At 41.2% G+C, this 12,753-nt stretch overlaps 1 protein-coding gene across 5 annotated transcripts in view; it reads right to left on the bottom strand.

Moving 5' to 3' along the window:
* Nucleotides 1-12,753, bottom strand: part of SLC22A15 (solute carrier family 22 member 15) — a 68,126-nt gene that overhangs the window by 14,906 nt on the left and 40,467 nt on the right. For 2 of the 5 annotated variants that reach the window (XM_027681220.1, XM_027681223.1), the window contains one exon: nucleotides 2,591-2,699. In XM_027681220.1, the coding sequence (XP_027537021.1) occupies nucleotides 2,675-2,699 (25 nt within the window). In that variant the 3' untranslated portion in view covers nucleotides 2,591-2,674. Of the gene's footprint in view, nucleotides 1-2,590; nucleotides 2,774-12,753 lie in introns of those variants that run through there. The other 3 variants (XM_027681222.1, XM_027681224.1, XM_027681219.1) reach the window with 2 other exon arrangements.

Genomic DNA, 12,753 nt, shown 5'->3' with positions numbered 1-12,753 from the left:
ATACCTTCCCCCCATAGCCGAAGTTAACAGTATTTTTACTAAGCCTGAATAGCTTTTGGAACTGGGAAATAGATCGGATAGCAGTATCATATTCCCTTCACTGGGTCCTCATCTACCCTTGACACACTGTTTCTTTGCTATGTTAACACCATATAGTCCCTTATGTTTATATAATATCCTTTAATTTCCCTAGTGATTCACCCTCCTCCTCATTCCAATTCATCCTTGTTCTATAAGACCAGTTTTAGCTAGGTTATATGTACCTTTTTTTTCTTAATTTATACTGAAAAATTTTAGCCCATATTAATTTTCACTTCCTCATCTCAGCTTTCATTCATGGCACTTCTCCATCTGTAGCTATAGCTATTTTCTCCACCTTACTTTTGTTCATCCAGAACAACTTAGGACAATCCAGTAAGCTTGTCTTGCTCAACATGATACCTGATGGTTTCTCCAACTAGTGAATGGTGAGTGGTAGAGAAAATTGTCCACCTCTAAGAGCTTTTAGACAAAAAAGCAGACTTTTTCTATTGAAAAATACTGAAAGTGTACAATCTCTCCATGGGTCAGCTCAAATGGAGACCTGGAGTGCCTCTGTATGCATTGCTCATGCTATGTTCTAAGGGGCACCTGCTAGAAACACCTTCTGCCACCTCCAGTATCCTGGGAGAATCCATCCAACCCAGCCTGGCCGCATTTATTTATGCCTTCGTCACCTACTGGCTAGGCTATAGCAGTTGTCATGAACTCTTTACAAGAGTATAGACTCTCAAAAACCCTATTGAGGAAGGCACAACTAAACACCTCTTTCTGCGTGTGCTCCTCATCACTGGGACAGGGATAAAAGAACAAGAGACATGTGACAGAGGGTGCTCACTGTTCCTAACCATAATTAGCTCCCTAATCATGCTATTGGAAAATATAACCTTCCTACAGAAGAGAGGCCATAAAAATCAGAAGACAGAACATGTGTGAGTGAATGCAGCTTCTGAAGAGCCAAGGCATTTATCTCAGATGCCTTTAGCACCAGCACAGACATGCTGAGAGAAGAGATAGCATAAGATCTCTGTTTCTACCACCTATTGGCATTCCCCTTACCAGGTCTTAACTGGGGGAATCATGCCAAAACAAATGCACAAAACTAGAACAACAAGGTCAATTAAGGACTTATTAAGGAGGAGAGAAGCAAGACTGGGATTTATTAGGAACTGTTAAGAACATTTGGGTTTTCTCTCATTTACCCAGTCACATCCTCTCCAGATGCTCTTGAGTTTTTCTTTTGCTGAGTGGCTTAAGGAAGAAATCTCTGCTATTATAGAGATTCATTGCACCAGGTGGTTGACCTATTTTCAAAAACAGGCAGCATTTGACAAGCTGAACTGGGACTGCCTGAAGGTTAGGCAGCCAATGGACAGGAGACAGAAACTAGGAATCCATCAGAGCTGGAGGGCTGCTAGAAAACAGACTTTCAGTAGAACCTCAAATATTGGCAACTATGAGCTTCACTTAACTACACTCTGCTTCTGTTCCCTGTACTTATAGCTGTCATATGAGCATCTTCCTGTGCATGGCTTCCCTCAGTTCCCTCCTTTGTAGCTCTGCTTTTTAAATCTTCAGAGAAGTGTTCGCTATAATAGCTCACTGAACAGATTCTGATGGAATGATTTTCCTGTGCACAACACTGCATGGCTGAAAAATGAAAAGTTCTCACAGAAATATATCTACTTGTCACCAAAACATTTCCATAGAGAAAACAAACATTTCTTATCAGCCCCTTCATTGTACTAGAATATGTAATCTTTTACAGAGTGTAAAATCATACATTTTCCCATTTTGAAATTATTTTTCATCTTGGTATCTTGCATTTTGTTGAGAAAGCAGACTATAAAACAGGATCTAGCTAAGTACTGCGATGAAATATGTCAGCTTTAAAAATTGTTATGGCTCACTTAGAGCTACTTTTATTAAACAGTATTGTTTTGCAGATGATTTTATTCTGTTTTACTTTATTTCATAATGGGGGGAAAAACTGAGTGCTGGAGTATCTCATAAAATAGAAAATGTGGTTCCAATCTGCATGTGCTAATGAGACATGTTATTTTTATCATGGTATATAGGAAAGTATCCTTAGCTGAGGTGACAGACTGATGAGTGAATTCTAACAAATAGTTGTCTGTCTCTCTAGTTCCTACATGAATCTTTCATACAGGCAATGCCTGGGGTGGTTTTGGTCTTGCTTCTGTCAAACCAAGACCACAAGAAAGGAAGAGAGGCAAGGACCTTTCCTTAGATTTAAATGCTAGCAATTACAGCTAGTCTCACATCTGGAATTCCAGACCAGGAGCAAAAATTAAGGACATTTGAAGAAGAGGACAAGAACCTTGAAAAATTAGGCTACCAGCTGAGATCCCTGATAACATACTGCAACGGGAACCTAGAAATCTCATTAAAAATACAGTTCTCATGAAACTTCACCCAGTCTTGTCTCAGAAATGAAGACAGCAGGCAAGCAAGTAACTGTCAAGTTTGGCACCCTTCAGAATCAACACCTAGTGTGGGAGACAGAAAATCTGGACAGATAAAGCCTTACCTTGCTCTGGATGTAGTTTTCTACATCTTCATCTGTGAATGGTTTCATGGCAAGATGGTCTTTGCTGCTCTTTAAAGTGTGAATTCACTCTTCATTCGTTCGCCTGCCTCTGGAAGTAGAGAAACACTCAGATGGAGTGCTCAGAGACTTCTTGCCCTGTGAATCTCAGGTCACCTTATTCCTCTGTGGATGAAGAAGAGGAGAGAGAAGCAAGGAAGTATGCCTATTTTTATTTTTTTTTCCTGGTCTGAATTACAATGGTGACTTCCAGCTGCTTTGGAAAAGTAGCTCCAAATATTATTTTCTAAGTTCAATTATTATTATTTATCTTATTACTTTTAAATGGTGGGTTTTGCATGTAGGGACACACAAAAATATCCCAGCTACTGCTCTGTCTCAGGGCAGATCTGTAAGTGCTTTTCAGATTGCAGTGCAGATTCCATATACTCATGCACAGCATTATTACTATGCGTGCTACTTAGTACGTCCCTGTCTCACTAGCCCTTAACTAAACAATTTCTTAATTGCTCTCAGTTATCCCTTGTTGACTTCAATTCACCCACTTTTCATCTGAAACTGCATGGGTATTTTTACATTCAGATCATTCACTGAGGCTGCAGTTTGCAGCCCCTGTTCCCCTCTCCTTATATCTCCTTTCTCTCCGGCTGTATTGACAGTAAATATCGTGCAGCCTGTCCCCTCCTGTAGTTTGCTTCGCCTTCTTTACAGTAAATAGACAGAAAGCTGCCTCTCGTTTTCTGCCAGCAGCTCAGCTAACAACCCCATATGGACAGTTGAGAGGGAAAAACAATTGATCAGGCCTTATTGATCCAGTGCAGCTTGGTGGCTTTTAGAAAGAAGGGTACATCGGCACATGCAAGGGAGTGACAGAGTATAGAGATGTGATCCCATGCTGCTAAGGGTCCCTTACTAAGAAAAGCACACTCCACATTTGACTAAAATCATTATTATCCCCTGGAAACTGAACTTTGACATCCCTTGACTGATTTATTACTTTTGCAGCAGCTGGCAAAAGGCAGCTATGGGTGCTCCCTGAGGACAGACACTGTTTTTGCTAGTTATCCTTTATGATGTTCCTTATTAACAGTCAAATACTAAGTGCATTAAAGGAGCACCAATACCTGCAGGACACCTGCTTCCCCAGAACCTACAAAGCAAACCTTTCTCTGTGCCTGCCAGGCATCTGCCTTCATCTTTTTGCTGAGAGACTTGAGGACTCCCTCACAAAGACACGTAGGCATTTACCTTCCATGAGAGTTGGGCACTGAAAAAGATTTTCTTAGTTCCCCATACCACAACCTTACTCACTTCAAGACTTAGTGGCTAACTTTCACCTGAGAGGCTAACAGTGTATGTGAGCTCTGCTAGGGAAGCCAGACAAAAGGCATGGTCTGAAGGAAGGGGGGTGGAACAATAGGTTGGGAAGGACTCGTAGGGCAGGTTGGATGGGATTAAGACCAAGTGGAGTGTGCAAGGGAGGAGAATTAGCCTTTTAAATGGTCAGATTCCATTAAAAGCGTGCCCCTTAGACAGCCAGTGCGCATACAGCAGGCAACTTCCTTAATGCTCCCGATACCATAAATTACTTTAATATCCAGAACCTCAGGCATGTATTTTGAAGCAAGGAGAGAGATTAAAGGTCTCTCTTTCTTGCACCTATAAGGTCTTTCCTCGTGACAACTGTCCAGAGTTTTGGGTGCTGGCAGAGAGATAAAGCAGTTTTGGTAATTTTTCTTTTATACAATAACATGCCTTATGCTTATTACCCTTTTCTGTTGGCAAGCACTTCTCCAAGAGGGTCTGGATGTCCCCAGTTTCCCCTCCTCATACTGATGGATGGTGATAAAGTCTTGGACAAGGACTGTGCTTTTGTTTGAAGTTCAAGCATATTTAAGTTCAAGTTTATGCTGAAGTCCAAGGAGCTGAGCAACAGTTCCTACCAGCTCCTTCTGTCTGAAAAGAATAAATAACTCTCATCATTACTGTTGAGGTGAAAAGGGAGCTGGGAGAGAAAAAAGCAACAAGAAACCTAATATCAAATGTAACATTTAATACAGCCTTTTCTTAACTTTGAGAACTCCTTGCTCCAGAGCTGTAAGAATTTGCTGCTTCATAATTTCCTCAGATTTCAATGAATCCAAAGAAAGAAATAAAGGAGAAGAACATTTGCAAGAACTGGATGCACGAGATCATAGGAAATGGACAACTTGCACCGAGTGCCTGTGGAAATCCACACATTATTTCCACTCTATTATTATTATAATCCATCCATTATTTCCATTCCATAAGTAGCACATATGCTACTTACAAGATTGGAAGAGTGCCATTTGGCTGACAGAAAATATACAACAGATAAAGAAAGGCCCTTACATCACCAGCAAAATACAAGTTAGAGTGCTATGGGAGACACCAGCAAGTCTTGACCTCACTTAGGAAAACAGACATCACAAGAACTCACATTTGTTACATGAGGACCAAATAGCACAGAACACAGCAGAAAAGTAGAGGCAGATGGCCATGTGAGAGGAGGGAATATTACTGTGGGAAAAACCTGCATCAGAAGGAAAGAGCACAGAGAAAAGAGAGTGCAGAAATAGGAACATCTGCATAGATAAAAGAGGATGTAGACACAAAGTAGGAATGATCCAGGCTCCTCCAGTGACATTTGCTGAGCTGATGCAGTGTTCTTACAGAGAAACCTTTAACAGATTGGTCCTTGTCAAGCAGGAAGCATCTATCAAGATAGTGCTTGTACACAAAAGTAAGACTAAAATAGAGAAAACCTGAGAAGGACCGAAGCTCCAAAGGCTGATAAATACAGTCTCCAGAGAAAAACATTTATTCTGAGCCTACAGTAACTTAATTCCTCAGGTGCACCAGCAAGAGGGAGTGAAAAAAGGCTATTTCTTGTTCCTTACTCTTTGAGAAGTACAGAAGGAAAGAAGGAAGTGTCAAGAGGCTGGATCCAGGCTCTTCTCGGTAGTGCCAAGCAACAGGACAAGAGACAATGGTTAGAAACTGACACACAGAAAGTTCTACTTGAATATGAGGAACAACTTCTTTACTGTGCAGGCAACCATGTACTGGAACAGACTGACCAGAGAGGCTGTGGAGTTCCCCACACTGGAGATTAATTCAAGAACCATCTGGATATAATCCTGTGCCATGTGATCTAGGATGATGCTTGAGCAAGGAGGTTGGACCAGATAACCCACTGTGGGCCCTTCCAACCTTACCCATTCTGTGATTCTGTGAAAAGCTCATAACAGCTTCATAGAGATACAAAACACCCCACTGAAGCCAGGCAACCACCTGAAGACAAAACCAGAAAAGGTCTCTTCAGCTGTAGTTAGTTCACAATCCATCAATTATCATGGATATGAGCCCTGTCAAGAGCTTTTGAGCTTTGTTGATCTGGCAAATTAAACTTCTCAAGTATATTTGTTTCTAAGGAGATTCCCATCCAGACTGAAATGGCTACCTTTCTGACAACTCTGAACCCTTTATTTTCTCTTCATTATTGAAAGAGCCTTAAGCCCTCATTGGGGTCTGAGCATGTTTCTCAGAGACAGTTCTTGCTGAAGCACTGCAACCTTCCTTCTCTCTTTGGTGTACCTCAGGAGATCATCAGCATCACTTACATAGCTAGCTGACCACAGACAGTTCCCCCAAATGCTGCTTGATGAGCATCCATTGATTTATCCAGCTTCTCTGAAGCATTTTCAAGCCACATTTCAATACTTTGGTCTTCTCAAGTCTGCATAAGATCTGAAATTATTCAGCTATATTACATCCCCCCATCTGTATTATTTCAGTTCCCACTTCACAGTACCTTGTAATGGAGTTCAGATTGTGGGTAATTTCTTTTGTACCTGCATCTTCATTTACTTATCAGTATTCTTCTAAGGGGATTTAGAAATTTCCTAGTATCTGCAAAAACACTGAATCTGTGATATATCATTTCCATTCATGCTGTTGGCAATAACCAGAACTGAATATGACTGCGGATCTGTGAAACCCATGTAAAAGTATTCTGTGAATATATGCCTTGAATGGTATCAGATTGGCTCTTGTATCTTCTGAAGCTGCCAATTACTGATGCTTTCCATGCTTGCTTGGCTTTCCTTTCTTCACTCTTCAGTTTCACAGATATGACAAATACATTTCAAACCTACAATCAAAAGTAATCTGAACTGTGAACTGCACCACAACAAAAAAAATCACCAACATCTTGTAAATAAGAGCAGTAGTATTTACTGCATGGGGAAGTCTAGTATTGTGCCTTTTTCTGTTTGGCAACTATTTAGAAGAACTATTCATACGGAACAGTGAGCATGTTTTAAAAAGCCTCTACTAAATCACACAAATGAGTCAGTCCAATGTACCACTTGTGACTCACAGATGATCTGCAGTGGCAACAAATAAGCCCTGTTGAAGATGCTGCCTTCCAGATGAATTTGTAGTTGCTAATGACGACCCATCTCTTCTTGCTCTAATTACCAGAGGCATTAAGTCTGTTGCATTAGCTGAAGCATGTACTTGGGTCAAGACAGACTATCCAACCAAATGATCCCAACAGATTTAATAATCTCTGACAGTTCTCTTGCCTTCTTAAACTGTTGTCCCATTTCTCCCTATTAGTGGATTAAGTGACTGTACAAAATGAGTAATTGTAGCTTGAATCCCCAATAACATTTATGCTGTGACAGTCATTAGTACTGTTCAGAGTCTCCATTCAGAGGATACTAGCATAACATAACCAGGCTTTTTTGGGGCAGAAGTTCTGGGAATTCATTTCAGGTTTTTTTCCACTTTGTCTTTTAACAAGTTGATATGGGCAAAGGGGATACTTCAATGACAAAAGCCTGGGATGGACTAAAGGGAAAAGAAAGTGCTGCTAATTCACTGTGACAGCATCAGAATCACATATGGGTGCCAAATTGAAATGCTTCTCCACTCATTCCCTCCCCTTACCAATCAATACTTGGCAGGCTCAAAAATGCTCCGAATGCCTATGCTGCTTGTTCTCACTGCCACACGTTCTTGCATTAGCCTTGGGCCTGCTTGATATGAAGTGCAAGTTAAAGGCTTATATCCTTTCCAGACTAAGCACAGCATTGGTTTAAGTCCAGTGGTTCATATAAAGCCTGATATCTTTTTTCCATCCGTGGCCACACTGGACATGTCAGAAGAAGGCAGACACCTTTTGCTAGAAATTACTTTTCTTAACCTGGGAAGAGGTTTGGAACCCAAAATTTTTACAACCTGAATGTTCTCCAGCTGCAGTGTAGCATTTCCAAAGAAAGTGATCATTCCTGGATCACCGGCTGAGGATACAGGAAATCTTGAAAAATGCTGAGATTATAATGCTGCTACCCACCACTGACCAGCCTCAACTAGGAAATTCCTAAGAATCCAGTTGGCTTTGCAGCTGCTTTTAAGCAGCAAGCCACTGGGCAGCAAACATAAATCACATAGCAGTATTGCAAAGATCACTGGGACCCAGTGTGGTGATGAGTTCAGGGTCTGGAAATTTCCAAGTTCAAAATGGTCAGCTCAGAGGATGGCAGGAGAGGCAGGAAGCTGTGAGCCCTGGCTGCATCAGCTTTGAGGCTCCCAGGAGAGTTTACGGAGATGTTGGGCCAGAAAACTGGCATTTTGAGATCTAAATGCACATCCTCTGAAAGTTCACTGAAATAGTACAAGTGCAGTGCACCCTGATTTAAACATAAAATATTCCACTAGACCATTTCCAAGCATTTACGAAGGACGTTTTTCTCTCTCACTATGTTTTATCCATTACTAAACTACAACTACTGTTCTATTGTTTCAATCAGGATGTCCCACCATTTTGAAAAAACTACCTGTGGCCAACATTCACAGAAACAGGAGCCTTCCAGCACTTCTATTTATAAGCCTAGGTAAACAGCCTGCATGCCAAAAAGGAAATAGTCAATACCAAGGAAGCTCTCACTGATTTAAACACATGGTTAGAAAAACAGCGTCTGGAAAAAACATGTCTAGCAGAGCACAGTGCAACTGGGAAAACTTTTTCTCACCTGAAAAGACTTCCAGTGCTAAAAGCTGCCACATTTTTGATGTCAACATGGGTTTGCTGGTTATTTTCAGCTGTCAAGAAAAGGATTTTAAATCCAGAGGCACAATAACTCTGGGACAGACAGACCACATCCAAGATTTACAACAGCCAAAACAAGAAGCATCCTTGCAATGATGCTGTGTCGACATGAGGGGCTGAATCAGACCGGATCACAGCATTTCCAGGAGCTGGTATTTTTTTCCAAGACTGCCCTCCAGAGTACAATGTTAGCTTGTATTATTTTTACACTTTGCTGTTGTGTCTAAATTGACCCGATTCAGAACTTATGGCTTGAGTCTATGGCAGTTTGAAGCAAATTGAATAAATCACCAGTGCTAAGTGAGAATAGTCACTTCAACACAAACTCACTTGGGAAAGAGAATACTCAGACTGGCATCCCTGTTTATGTGCTTCATCCAGTCACTGACTAATAAAAAAATGTACACGAGTTCACTGGAGCCAGAGCTAGAAACTAGGTCTCATATATCACAGGCCAATGACAGCTACATACCCATCAGATCTATTGCTTTCTCTTGATGAAAATACAATTACTGCAGAACAAACAGGTCAGCTTCAGCAAGCAAACTGAGAAGGGTCTCCAGGCCCAAAAAAGCCTGGTCCTCAGGAGCTATTTCTCCCAGAGTGCTGGGAGAAATATTTGTGTGGGAGGAGAGTGAGATTAAAAAAAGCCAAACCAAACAAACAAAACCAACAAATTAAAAAAAAGAAAAAAAATTACCCCCCCCCCCCAAAAAAAAAAAAAAAAAGCAAAAAACCCCCCCAACAACCCCCCCCAGAATTAAGATGGCTCAACAACCACTTTCTGTGAGTCATGAACCATATAGAAGCAGATGTGGTTTTGTATAATCTTGGTTAGCAGTATGGCCAATCTACTACATAAAAGCTTTCTTATCAAACTCCTCAGCTTGTGTCATCCTACACGCAAAGGTCAAAAAAAAAAAAAATCAAACTTCCAAATCTCTAGGATACATCCACCTGGGCACTACGTTGTGTTCTGGGCCTGAAATGGCATTGTGGAGAAGATGGGAAAGAGAAGCTGAAGAAGCAATCAGAATAAAGGAAGATTTTGCCATTATACCTGCAGAAATGTCTCAGGAAAAGCACAGGGAAAGGCCCAGACAACTGCATGCTTTGTGTGGGAAGAAAGGAGCGGAGGAGAGAGTTATTGGGACTCTAAAATGCATGAGCCCTCAGGGAAACAATTGCCACGAGGAACAATTGCTATACGGATGAGAATGAGAACAGCAGCAGAAGCGAGAAAAAAGATGCTTTTTATTAGAAGTATGATATATGTACCACAAAGCATAACAAGAGATTCAGCAAACTAGTGAGAACAAGCCTTGAATCTCAACATAGGCTTCAGTCAAGTCTTTTCATAGTATTTCTAGACAGATCAGATCATGACCTGCATAGCTACACAGTCCAGCATCAGTCACTGGAAAATGAGTTAACAGCCTCCAGTCCAAGCTATGTCTGGCAAATACACATGCTACTCTTTTAGTCTGCAACTTCGGAAAATTTGTCATCCTCAAGAGCAGGCAGCAGGAGAAAGAAAGAGGAATGCAATTGCATTCTTCAAGCAAACACTTCCTCCTCTATCTCAGACCATAAAACTATACAGCTTCAAGCTAATCCCCATAATCAGCTGCCCAGCCCTTTCCACTTTATTGGCTGTTTTGTGCAGTCAAAGCCAAATTGCCAAAGGGAGAGGGTCAATCGTTTGTGCTGCATCTGCTCCAGGCAGTGACAGGACACAGGATAGATATTTAGGGCTAGAACTAGTTAAATGCAGATTCAGGGCACTGAAAACAGGAGTGGGGGAGAAGAAACAATCTTGGAATAAAATCCCTGGGAATATGCAGAACAAGTTGCTTGGCCAGGCTAGTGCATGGAGGAGCAAGCCATCTCTCTGCTCCTTGGGCTTTTATGGATGAAGGGAAATTGAAACACAGGCAGATGTGTTTCAAATGGAAAATGAGGTGAATAACACCACAAGTAGTAGAGGAGCAGTTTGGTCAGGAGGGAACAGCATTTGTAAGAGCACAGGGTCATTCAGTCCACTTCCACATATCAAGGACACCAAAGATCTCATCTGAATGCACTTATACTCCATGAACTGCTCTCTAACAAACCCAAGACTAGCAGAGAAAACGATCAAATGGCCACAGCAGTAATTCAAAATTTTAGAGAGGATAATGGACCCTCAATTCAAACAGCGCAATATACCTGAAAAAAGGCCACTGTGCAAGCACTTTCTCCTGCCCTTGCGTATATTGTTGCTGAAAGCCACGCCATCCCAAATGCCCACGCTCCTTACGTACCATGCAAGGATCAGAGCATTACAAATTAATTTTTAAGGAATTTTCAGTTTCTCTGTTTTTATTTCATGAACCTTGCCCAGCAGTACGATTATAAAGCAGTTACCATTCCCTCTTGTCCTATAACTGCATGACTGTAAAAAGTTCCTCTCCAGCTCTCTTGTAGCCCTCTTAGGTACTGGAAGGTGCTATGAAGTCTTCCTGCAGCCTTCACTTCTCCAGGCTAAACAACTCCAACTCTCTCAGCCTTTACTGACCAAGACAGAGAGAAATTCTTTTTCTGACCATAAGTATTCACCGAGTCCAATATTCACCAACAAGATGCAAGGTGATAACAGTGGAAAGTGCAGAGTTGAGTCTCTCTCAGAAGCAAGGTAGCTTTAGTTAAATTTGAGCCTGGTGCATGAAGAACTGAGTAATTTTGCCCAATAGCTGCTTGGAGCCGGTAGGCAATGCTCACTGCTGCCATGTCAGCACCAGTACTGCCTGTTACCAGCAAAGAACAAGCACATTCTCCAACTGTCCCTGCTTTCAAGGGATGGCACCTTAGTCCTACACCACCCATTTGATGACTTCTGGAGGTCTCTTCTACTGCCAGTGTGAAAAATTGCCTACAGCAGAAGCATCAGAACAAAGAAAACGTTAAAGCTACACTGACAAAACAAAAAAAAAAATCTCACAGTCACATGAAACATTCTCCTTCCCAAATGTAATTTATGGTTCCTTTCCTCATTCTTGGTCTCTCACTCTCTTTTTCCTTATCTGGGCCCAACAAACAGTATAACACAATGGCTTGGTAGTCAAACAGGCTCCAGTCACAGCAAGATACAGCCAGTTCCCAGTCAAAGCACAGGCAAACAAAGCTGTATTTAAGAGCAGCTCAAGCTAACAAAGAGATGCGTCAATGTAAATCATGCTGTCTTACCCAGTGGCTGCTCACAGAAACACTCCTCATCCTCATGTAAATGACAACCAATAAATGAAGTGTTTCAAGCCTGTAGTTTCCTGCAGCATGTAGTTGAAACATATTAGAGAGAAGGGAACGACAAATCTGAATGGCTATGGATGGAATTATGCCGAGTACATAACAAGACACATCTAAAAACTGGGCCTTCAATCATCACCTCCATGGTGAAACAGCAAAAGTGAAAACTATGGTAAAAATCTAAGTGTCTCAAGTACCAGAAAGAGAGTGAACTCACAAGAACTGCAAATAACAAGAACAAAAGATAGCCTTTGTCTGGTAAATTTAGAGCAAGAGATGAACAATACAAGTGATTTTGGATGCCGGTGCATACTTCATATATTCCAATTACTCATTCTAGAAAGGCTGATGATGAAAACACTTTCAGTTCAAAAGACTTCCAAATGCCTTGTTTAAAGCTCCATGAGATTCTAGAAGGCATATGATAGATTAAGCAGAAAAGATACTTAAGTTGGTTGCATTTTTCTTTTGCATTAAGCAATAGAAGAGCAAATGATGACTCTTGCATTGCCCAGTGCCCAGGAAGCATGAACAGGGAGTCTGGCTAGACTATTGTTCTTAGCTCCATGTTGAGGAAGAGTAAAATGCAACATGGCACAAGGTTTAGTAATATTACCCATCATGTAGACCATCCATCTTCTTCAGCAAGTGTACTTCAGAATACTGACAGATAAAGTGCTTTTGCTATTCAAGGAGAATCTCTAAATTATCTTTTTTTTTT

Source organism: Neopelma chrysocephalum, unplaced genomic scaffold (assembly GCF_003984885.1).
Source record: "Neopelma chrysocephalum unplaced genomic scaffold, ASM398488v2 Primary Assembly neopelma1_60, whole genome shotgun sequence".
Lineage (NCBI taxonomy): Eukaryota > Metazoa > Chordata > Aves > Passeriformes > Pipridae > Neopelma > Neopelma chrysocephalum.
This window is presented reverse-complemented; position numbering and strand designations above follow the sequence as displayed.